The sequence below is a fragment of the Perognathus longimembris genome, chromosome 10 (genome assembly GCF_023159225.1).
Source record: "Perognathus longimembris pacificus isolate PPM17 chromosome 10, ASM2315922v1, whole genome shotgun sequence".
Classification (NCBI taxonomy): domain Eukaryota; kingdom Metazoa; phylum Chordata; class Mammalia; order Rodentia; family Heteromyidae; genus Perognathus; species Perognathus longimembris.
The window spans coordinates 72,537,615-72,548,700 of record NC_063170.1 but is presented as its reverse complement, the minus strand read 5'-3'; the positions used below and the strand labels follow the sequence as shown (position 1 = coordinate 72,548,700).

Below are 11,086 nucleotides of genomic sequence, written 5' to 3'. Positions count from 1 at the left end.
TCTGGCATGGGAAGTCTCTGCAGCTTCCTCTCTCTGGCAGTGTAAATCTTTATCACCAGTTCAGGTCTCTCTTGCAGACTCAAATTTTTCTTAAACATATTTCGCCCAAGAAGTGGCCAGGGAACTTGGTGCTGGAAAGGCTGGTAGTGGAGCCTGAGGAAGGCACAGGCCAGCAGGTGGGATCTTTTCTTCAGTCTCAGAAGGCCCAGAGCCTATCTAAGAGCAAAGCAATATCAAGACATGTGGAGAGACTGACATTCCAGAAACTTCTTAGCAATTTCTCTTATTTAATGAAGCTATTACAGTGTTATCAGCTGTCCTCATAAGTAAAGATAGGAAAGAACCTCCTTGTTTAATTGCACCTAACTTTCTAGGAAATCTCTTTTCTAGCAATCCTTTTTGCAAGAGAAACTTAATGTCTCTGAACAAAGTTTCTATCTCTGTTTATTTGTTTTGTTTTTGTTGCCAGACCAGGGGGCATGGACTTGGGGCCTGAGCACTGTCCCTGGCTTCTTTTTGCTCAAGGCTAGCACTCTTCCTCTTGAGCCACAGCTATATATGTGGTGCTGAGGAACCAAACCAAGGGCTTCATATATACAAGGCGAGCAATTTACTACTGGGCCATATTCCCAGCCCAGTTTCTGTCTCTGTTAACCAACAAATTTGGGTTCTATATCAACTTCCCCCACCCCTTTTTCTTTTTTAGCCAGTTCTGGGGCTTGAACTCAGGGCATGGGTATGGGCGCTATCCCTGAGCTTCTTTTACTTAATGCTAGCACTCTACCACTTGAACCACAGCGTCACTTCTGGCTTTTTTTCTGTTTATATGGTACTGCGGAATCGAACCCAGGGCTTCATGCATGCTAGGCGAGTACACTACCAATGAGCCACCTTGCCAGCCCCTCTATCAACTTTTCTTTTTTTTTTTTTTTTTTTTTGGCCAGTCCTGGGCCTTGGACTCCGGGCCTGAGCACTGTCCCTGGCTTCTTCCCGCTCAAGGCTAGCACTCCGCCACTTGAGCCACAGCGCCGCTTCTGGCCGTTTTCTGTATATGTGATGCTGGGGAATCGAACCTAGGGCCTCGTGTATCCAAGGCAGGCACTCTTGCCACTAGGCTATATCCCCAGCCCCCTCTATCAACTTTTAAATGCTCTTGAGGTTCAGTCTTCATAAACAGGGATGAAGAGGAAGACAAGAGTACTCAGGAGTATAGGGTAGCAAAACTGCTGCTTGTCTCCCTGGAAGACTGGCAGTAGCTTAGCCATAAGACCCAGTCCTCATGCACTGACTGGGCCTGGGTCCAGGGGCCTGGGTGACAGCATTGAAGCTCCAGAAGCTCTCACACAGGCCTTCACCCCCTTTTACCAAATGCCCAAATCAGGCAAAATATGTGCTCAAACTTGCACAACCATAATCACACATGGGACTAGAACTCAGGCCTCCTATTTTCTAGCACAGTGTATAACAGACCAACCCTGGTCATTCTCTAGAATACAGATTTTGGCTGCATTCCAAAACCCCAAGCAGAAATGGGGATGCAAAGTGAGCCAGAGCTTTGCCTGCCAGCACATCAAGAGTTTCAGCTCAGAAAGGTGCTGTCTTACCTGCCATGGACTTTGAAACTACACCAGGGGGCAGCTCCAAGAAGGCTGGTGGCTTCTTGTACAGATCAAAGTCCAAGTGGCGCTGTTCCCAGCTCCACCTGTCTCGATCCAACACAGGCTTCAGCACATTAGCAAACAGTTCGCTTGCCTTCCACTCCTACATCGGGGAAGAAAGTGGGTTAGAAGGAAAGATGTACAAAGACCCCTCACCCTGAGGCTCAGCTACCCCTGTGCACCTCATTCAGCCCTCCAATGGGGGGCAGGCTGAGATCATGATGATGGCTTTCAGTGTCGCTCTGAAGTCCTAACACTTGGAACCCATTGGCTGTGAGCCAGGCCTGGCGAGACTTCTTCTGGGCTTTCTTCTTCTCTTCCTCTGAGTCCTGAGGCTCCACAATGGCTGATAGGTAATTCTGTGAGTATGTGAATCTTCTTCCTGGCTCCTAGAAATGAGGTGGCAAACAGAACTGGAGAGAACATTTGGGTATCATGTCGGGTAGGGTGGAGTGATCATCAGGATTCCAAGTAGGTATCAGAAATAGCTGGAGAAGTTCCCAACACTGAAAACAGTTCATTCAGACTAAACTTTGGTGAGCCAGTAATAGTCACATAATTGTCCACCCTGGCAGTAGTTCTTTTCGTGTAATAAGTACTAAAAGCCAGGCTTTTCCTTCTGGGCAACAGCTGCTGTCATTAATGAGCAGCAACAGGAATCCTCCCAGAAGGCAGGACTCTGCACTTGTTTTCAGACTGTTTATACAAACTATGCTGAGGATTCTGGTTCACACTTGAGCATGAAGGACATGCATTAAAGTGGAATGGGACTCCTTTCCCAATACCTGATCCTTTGTTCACTTGCCATAGCTGAGTGGTTTTCTTCTCCCTGGAGATCCCTTACTGACCTATTGTCAGAAAGGGTTTATTTTATCTGCCAATTACCTTTGTCCTGTTAAAGCCTCTTACTCACCTTGGCCATCTCTTTGTACATCTCCTTCTTGGCAAGTTCTGCTGAATTCAGGGTCTGAATACTATAGTTGTACACGGCCTTGTTGGCAAGTGGTGAAATTCTAATCATCTTTACTGTGACCTTAGGAGGCTTCTTGACCTGAGAGACTTCAGTGATATTTTTCTGAAGAAAGAGAATGCAGCCATCACTACACTAGGCAACCAGCTAATATGCCAGGAGATAGTCTCATGCACAGAGCTATGGGGCAGTTGATTTGTGATTTTTAATACATGTTATGTTTTCATCCAAGAAGCTTAATTAAGCCATCTAGTCCAGCATACCACTATCAAAAAATGAGTTGAGGGCCAGAAAATGAGATTTTTCCCCCCCAGGGTTACTACATGGGACACACCTAGCCAGCTTGTAATAAATTTTTTTATTATTTTTTTTGCCAGTCCTGGGCCTTAGACTCAGGGCCTGAGCACAGTTCCTGGCTTCTTTTTGCTCAAGACAAGTACTCTACCACTTGAGCCACAGTGCCACTTCTGTCCGTTTTCTATATATGTGGTGCTGAAGAATCGAACCCAGGGCTTCATGTATATGAAGCGAGCACTCTACCACTAGGCCATATTCCCAGCCAAAAAGGTATATTCTTATGGTCAGAAGTGGGACAGTCTTTTGTGGAATAGAAGGGGACATTATTGCCTCAAGTAGTAGAGACTGCCATCCCTGAAGGGAAGGTGGCTCTTTCTCTACAACAGGCCCACAAGAGAAATAAGGGCTAATACCCCAGCAGACAGAAGCTGAAGAAATAAGGTTGCCTATGAGCTTCTTTGGGAATGAAAATAGGCAGGAGAATTGCAGGTGGGAGGCCATCCTGGACCACACAGTGAGTTCAAGGCCAGCCTGAGTGATGTAGGAAGACTTTATTTCAAAAATGCAGGTGCTTGGGATGTAATTTAGTGGTAGAGTGCTAGCCTATCATTCACAAGGCTATAGGTTCAATACTATACACTCACAGGAAGGAAGGGAAAGGAGAGAGGGAGAAGAAAAGATGAGATGTCTAGGCAAGAAGGCTAGTATTAGCCTGGAGCAACAAGGTCCAAGGAAATGGCTGGTCAAGGGTCACTAGACAAAGTGCTCAGGTCATTGAGCACTGAACACCATCAAAACAACTCTGCTCACACCTGTAATCCTAACTTCTCAGGAGGCTGAGATCTGAGAATTGCAATTTGAGGCCAGCCAGGCAGGAAAGTTCATGAGCCTTTTATTTTCCCATCCTGGGGTTTGAACTTTGGGCCTGGGCACTGTCCCTGAGCTTCTTTGCTCAAGGCTAGTGCTCTACCACTTGAGCCAAAGCGCAACTTCCAACTTTTTCTGAGTAGTTTAATTGGAGATAAAAGTCTCACAGACTTTCCTGCCTGAGCTGGCTTTGAACCCCAATCTTCAGATCTCAGCCTCCTGAGTAGCTAGGATTGCAAGTGTGAGCCACTGGCCACCCCACAGTTCATGAGACTCGTCTCTCCAATTAAACAACAAAAAAGCTGGAAGTGGAGCTATGGCTCTAGTAGTAGAGTGTAGGCCTTGTATAAGAAAAGCTCAGGGATAACACCCAGGTTATGAGTTCAAGACTCAGGACTGTCAAAGAAAAAAAAATTATGTAAAGATTTACAATGTGAGTGGGGGCACTGGTGGCTCATGCCTGTAATCCTAACTTCTTAGTAGGCTGTGATCTGAGGATCATGGTTCAAAGCTAGCCCTGGCAAGACAGTCCATGAGACTTGTTATTTCCAGTTAGCCATCAGAAAAACAAAGTGGCACTGTGGCTCAAGCAGTAGAGAAGTAGCCTGGAGCAAAAAAACTCAGGGACAGTCCCCAGGTCCTGAGTTAAAAACCCACAACCAAAAAAAAGAAGAAAAAATTCACCATGTGAAGCAGAATGTTAGAACTCATAGAGTAGGTTTAATAGCATACTGCAGTATATATTAATGAGTTGGAAGGCAGATTTGTTTAAAAATACTCAGACTAAAGCACAGAAAAGAAAAAAGAAGCTGGAAAACAACTGTAGACATGTAAGTAATATAGGTCATAGTGAAAATATCTAACATTGAATACCATGAAGACAGGGAATATTAATAAATGTAAAATCAGAAAGACAAGCATTCCCTGATATTATGCTTTTTAATTTATTAAGTTTTTTTATTTATTAAGTTTTTATTTAAGTTTTAATTTAAGTTTTATTAAGTTTTAATTTATTAAGTTTTTATAAAGTTATCAAGCCACAGATTCAGCAACTTCTATAAACCAAGGCATTGTAAGTACAAAGAAAATACTAATAACAGCAAAAATGCTGAAAACCAAAGAAAATTTTAAAAAATCAAAGAGAGGCATGTTATCATCAAAAGAATACCTGGACCCTATGAGGAAAAGAAACTATGCAATTTCCCATGGGAGGGGCAAACTGAGGGAAAGGGAAGGGGGGATACTGTTTACATTACCTGATTGTGCAATGGTATCCCCTCTGTAGACCTTAATAATTATATAATAAAATATTTAATAAAACTATATAATAAAATATTTAATAAAATTATATTATAAAAAAGAACAGCTGGAATAATAGATGTCAAAATAAAATGAAAATAAAACTATCAAACTGGAAATCGTGTGTGTGAGTGTTTACATATATATTCTAGCCAAAGAAAAATAGTGAACTGGCATGAGCACTTAGAAATTTTTTTTATTTTTTATTTATTTTTTTTTTTTTGGCCAGTCCTGGGCCTTGGACTCAGGGCCTGAGCACTGTCCCTGGCTTCTTCCCGCTCAAGGCTAGCACTCTGCCACTTGAGCCACAGCGCCGCTTCTGGCCGTTTTCTGTATATGTGGTGCTGGGGAATCGAACCTAGGGCCTCGTGTATCCGAGGCAGGCACTCTTGCCACTAGGCTATATCCCCAGCCCCTAGAAATTTTTTTTTGAGCACTTAGAAATTTATGACCGTTAATTGGTTTAAAGGCTTCTTATCAAAAATGTAGCACTACTAAAACAAGAAAAAGGCACACTATTGCCTGGGAGAAGATTTTCAATTTGTTGTTTGAGAGGTCGAATCAGGAGTCTTTATTAGAAAGCCAGAAACTGCAGGTAGACATGTGGGAGAAGGTATTTGCAGAACATCTTACAATCCATGGTAAGAAAACCCTACTAATCAGTAAGAATGCTAATCAGCATTGTTACAATCCATGGTAAGAAAACCCTACTAATCAGTAAGAATGCTAATCAGCATTGTTTTTTCAAAGCTGAGGCCTGAACTTGCCAGGCAAGTGCTCTTCCACTGAGCTATGTTCCCAACCCCTCAGCATTATCATTCATCGGGGAAAGGCACACTAAAACAAGAATGTAGTACCAGTACACACCATCAGAGTAGCTGATACTATAAAGACTGACAAGTCCAAGGGTTCACAAAAATTGGAAAGCAAATGGGACTTAACATGTTTTAGATGATGGAAGTGTAAAATGAAATAACCACTTCGCAATGGTAGTTGAGTTAAAAGCTAAATATATGCCTACGCTGCTAAATCAATAATTTTACTATTGCATACATACCTAAGAGGAAGGAATAACTAGAGCCTACAAAGGGAATCTACAAAAATGTTTACAGGGCTGGGAATGTAGCTCAGTGGTAGAGTTCTTGCCTATCATACATGTAGCCCTGGGTCAATTCCTCAGTACCAAAAAAACAAAAACCCAGAAGTGGGCTGGGGATATGGCCTAGTGGCAAGAGTGCTTGCCTCTTATACATGAGGCCCTGGGTTCAATTCCCCAGCACCACATATACAGAAAATGGCCAGAAGTGGCGCTGTGGCTCAAGTGGCAGAGTGCTAGCCTTGAGCAAAAAGAAGCCAGGGACAGTGCTCAGGCACTGAGTCCAGGCCCTAGGACTGGCCAAAAAAAAAAACAGAAGTGGCACTGTGGCTCAAGTGGTAGAATGCTAACCTTGAGCAAAGGAAGCTCAGGGACAGCACCCAGGCCCTGAGTTCAAGCCCCAGAACTGGCAAAAAAAAAAAATCTTTACAGCAGCTTTACCCACAGTAACACCAACCCCTTCCCCACCACCAGAAAAACACCTAGATCAGTCTAAACATAAGTCAGTAGGGCTGGGAATGGGGCTTAGTGGTAGAGTGCTTGCCTAGCATGTATGAAACTGCGGGTTCGATTCCTCAACACCACATAACAGAAAGAGCTGGAAGTGGCGCTGTGATTCAAGTGGTAGAGTGCTAGCCTTGAGCAAAAGAAGCTCAGGGACAGTGCCCAGGTTCTGAGTTCAAGCCCCAGGACTAGCAAAAACATAAAAATAAATCAGCAGAAGAATAGATAATTGAACTTCAATTTAAAGTTCATCAGTAATAATATGTAAAAACACAGAAAAAAAAACTAAATATATTTGTGGAGCAAAAGCTAGGCATGTATATGAACACATAATGTATGCCTCCATTATATGGAACTCAAGAACAAGCAAAACAATGAAAGCATTGGGTGGCCAGCCTAGGTTCCTAGTGAAACCTTATCAAGAGGAAGTGGAAGAATGGGAACAAAGGGAGGAACAGAGGGAGGGGACTGGAGGGGGACTGGAGTCTGAAGGCAAGGAGTGAAGGTAGTAGAGAAGGCCTCATTCAGCCAGACTGTGAGAAGACAACTTCAAGTCACACCTCAGATGTTTTATTTTCACATTATTTTATCTGGCATCGGTTTCAGGCATCCAGACCACACACCCCCAAGCCTCCATCACCTCACTACCCCCCTCTCAGGCTCCAATTTTCTCTAATTTTCTTATGTAGGTCAATTTATTTCCTGTACAGTCTATGACAACCATCCTTTTTAAAGCAGCTTGAAGATGTTACATACACACGCATCTTTCTCTTAGATGAACTATGGGCCATGGTGCATTCCTCCTCCTCTTCAGGAAGTACAGCTGAGATGAGCCACAGCTGGGAGTGAATGGTTCTGGTGTAGCTCCCTTCTCTGTCCCATGTTTCTAGTTCCCGCAGTCCCGTGTCTCAGGCTACAAGAGCAGATAGGCCAGAAGTGCCTGGCCTGCATCTCTCAGCAAGTGACAAGACACCCTGGTGTGGCCTGGAACCCTGGAACAGGACAAGAAATGCTCACCTGGATCAGGCTGTTCTTCTGGCCTTTGTTTTTTAGCAACATTGCATTCCGCCACTGTAGATATTTCTCCTTGTGGGCACGGATCTTGCAAATGAGAGTAGAAGTCTGCCTTTGGGTGCATTCAGTGTTGGAAGTGGACAGAGGTACTGTGGTCAACAGTGTTCCACCTGTGAGTTCTTCTTGTGAAATGGGCATCCCGAACTCTTGGCTCAGGTCTTTGATCATGGCAGAGGAAGGCAGCAAGTCTCTCACAATCACCTCCCTGAGCTTAGTGCTATTGTGGCAGATGTCATAGATCCTGGAACAAGAACAGCCACCTGCTCAGCCTCACCTGACTTGTGAGATAGGCAAAACCAGTCCCATTTTACAATCAGAGGCACAACCAGACCCACCGTATAATAGGTAAAAATCCAGAGAGGCTGACTAGCTGGTGCCATCTCAGACCTCATAAATGAATGGTGATTTGGCCTTTCCTCGTCCTCTGAGTCCCCAGGAGTTAAGGGTTTCCCAAGTACTACTCGGAGTGACTTTATGTGACTATAGCATTCATATCCTTCATTAACCTATACCATGGGGAGCAATCCCAGTAGACTAGGGGAACATCTCGGCACCCTTCTACACAAGAGGAGACAACATGCACACAATCTCACTTCTGAGCAAAGTATAAGGCCTGCATGATCAACTTTCCTCCTCTGCCCCTAGAATTCCCTCTTGGTACCCACTCCAGGCCTGGCCTGCAGTGGGCCTTTAGTCCATTCTGACCAGAAGACACATCCCAAAACTGTGGTGTGCTGCCTGCTGTCTCTAGTTTCCCAAGACTGGTGAGGTGAGTGCCTATAGCAGAGACTCTGCCTCTTGCTGGTCTTTGCTGGACCTCTGCTTCCTCAAATATTAGAGAGGAAAAAATGCCATTGTAGGTTTAGCTACCGAAAGCAGAAACCATTTCACTTGATAAACAATGGCTTTCTACCCTTTTCCTGATAGAACTACAGCTACTTCTCAACACCTACCAGGCAGGACAGGCCCAGCCAAATGACCATCAAGATTCTCAACACTCAGAATATCAGCACCTCCATATGTCCCTCCCTGAGAATTTCTGCGTGGGGATTATTTATCTATGCCTGCTCATTCCCTGGCCCAGAGCTGGTTGTAAATTGGGAAGTAAAAGCCTTTAAGCTCTGAGTTCTTGTTCCATTTCTCTCCCTCCTGAAGTTCTGCTTCCTCAACTTTTTCTTCCTCCTCCTCTTCTTCGTGTCCTCCTCCTCCTCCTCCTCCTCCTCCTCCTCCTCCTCCTCCTCCTCCTCCTCCTCCTCCTCCTCCTCCTCCTCCTCCTCCTCCTCCTCCTCCTCCTCCTCCTCTATTATCATCACACTCAACAAACTTTAGTAGGTGCCTGTTGTCCAGACCGGCCACTGGCTGTGCCAATAAGAGACGGGAGTGGCTCCTGGCTAGGGACTGAGAGGGTGCAGTCAGAAGGGTGAGCTGTTGGCTTCTCAAGACCAGCTTCCCTGTCCTCCCCAAAGAGGTCCTGCTCTTCTTTCTCCCAAGAGTCTGCACACAAACTAGCTACCCTGTGTCTATTCCTTATGTCTTCTGCTTCTGAACAATGGCATTCTGAGAGAGGAGTTTGGTTCCCCAAGAGCCAGCTCAGTTGGAAGCCACTGAATAAAGGAGTGTTGAGAGCCCCAGAGGAGGCTTATTAGAAGATGCAGACCTTTGGCAACTGCTTTCCTGAAAGATAATGGGGAGAAGGGGGGTGAAACCAGGCTTAGGGGCTAAGCTGAGGAAGAGCATCAAAATTGGAAGAAAAATTATGTTGTCCAGCTGTGTGTGTGGCTAATGGTGGAGCCCATTTCCTCAGTCCTCTCTGGAAAATGAGTTTCAACCAGCCCTTTCTCAGGCCCTTCTAGGACACAGCAGACACAGCAGCACCATAAGGGCACACAAATGGCCAGTCCTCCCTCTCCAGAATGTCCTGGCAGAGTCCAAAGAAGGCCTGCACCTGCAGTCCCCTGACATCTACTAGAAGTATACCTCCCAGTTTTTTGCCCATACACACCTGGCCAGCGCCAGGAAGGCTCTGCGTGGCACAGTGTTGCGCACGTAGAGTGCTGGGTGCCGCATGAGCAGCGACAGGGGCTTGAACAGGTGCACGTGGTACAGAATGGTCTCCAGGTCTGCATAGAGACGGTGGCTAAACAGGAGCTTTGAGTTGTACAACACCTTGCATGCTCCATGCTCAGAAGGGGCTGATCTGCAAGAGAAAGTTGTAAGAGAATTAGCCTCACTTTGCAGGCCATAGAACATTTGGTTGTTTTGGTCTGGCAGGAGTTTCATTTTATTTTTACTGGTCAAAAAATAAGCAAAAAGTGGGACTGGGGATATGGCCTAGTGGTAGAGTGCTTGCCTGGTATACATGAAGCTCTGGGTTCGATTCCTCAGCACAACATAAACAGAAAAAGCCAGAAGTGGCACTGTGGCTCAAGTGCCAGAGTGCTAGCCTTGAGCAAAAAGAAGCCAGGGACAGTGCTCAGGCCCTGAGTTCAAGCCCCAGGACTGGAAAAAAAATAAAAATAAGGAAAAGGAACCTATTGATAATAAATGCATTTGAAGGACTCAAAATCTGGAAAGGAACTGCAGTGAAACTAGTCAGTTTAGTTCATTCCCATTGCCCCTGTCCCTCCCCCGACCCTGAGCCCTAGTGTGCCACCATCCCTCACTGCAGCACTTCTCACACTTTGGTAAGAGCCACCTGTTATTAAGGAGGCCAAATCTGTCCCATGCTGTCACTTCCTTGTGTGCCATTTCTACGCTGTTTTCACCTGATAAAGTCTATGCTAACCCTTCCATTCTCATTTGGGAAATCCATGTAAATTCATTATCAGATATTTTTGAAATATCTGCCCAAATAATTTGCCATCCTTTCAGTGGGGGTATTTTTATTGACTCATTAAACTTTTTTTGAGACAGGCTATGGTTATGTAGCCTAGGCTGTCCTGGGGCTCAGGATCCTTCTGCCTCAGGCTCCAGGGCAGGAATTATAAGCATGCATTTTTTAAATAAAGGGTTCTAATCCTGTTCCACATTGAAAGCATTTTGTGTCTGCTTGTGGATTGTCTTTTTATAATTTTGTGGTATCATGTTGAACAGAAGGTAGTGATTGTGCGGGGGGGGGGGGTGGGGAGCGGGGACATTTGTGGGGTTTGAACTCTGTGTCTGGGTGCTAACCCTGAGATTTTTTGTTCAAGGCTAGTGCTCTAATACTTGAAGCCACAGTGCCACTTCTGTTTTTCTGGTGGTTATTTGGAGATAAGAATCTCACAGACTTTCTTGCCCAGGCTGGCTTTGAACTGCAATCCTCAAATCTCAGCAGCTAGG

The 11,086-nt window shown here is 45.1% G+C and overlaps 1 protein-coding gene across 1 annotated transcript in view; it reads right to left on the bottom strand.

Annotated features, from left to right (window-relative positions):
• Positions 1-1,134: 1,134 nt before the first annotated feature.
• Positions 1,135-11,086, bottom strand: part of Cfap92 (cilia and flagella associated protein 92 (putative)) — a 36,063-nt gene continuing 26,111 nt past the window's right edge. Inside the window, exons 10-14 of the mRNA XM_048355067.1 lie at positions 9,768-9,962; positions 7,709-8,006; positions 2,572-2,733; positions 1,841-2,047; positions 1,135-1,761 (exon numbers count right to left, since the gene is read on the bottom strand). Of these exons, the coding sequence (XP_048211024.1) occupies positions 1,585-1,761; positions 1,841-2,047; positions 2,572-2,733; positions 7,709-8,006; positions 9,768-9,962 (1,039 nt within the window). The 3' untranslated portion in view covers positions 1,135-1,584. The remainder of the gene's footprint in view (positions 1,762-1,840; positions 2,048-2,571; positions 2,734-7,708; positions 8,007-9,767; positions 9,963-11,086) is intronic.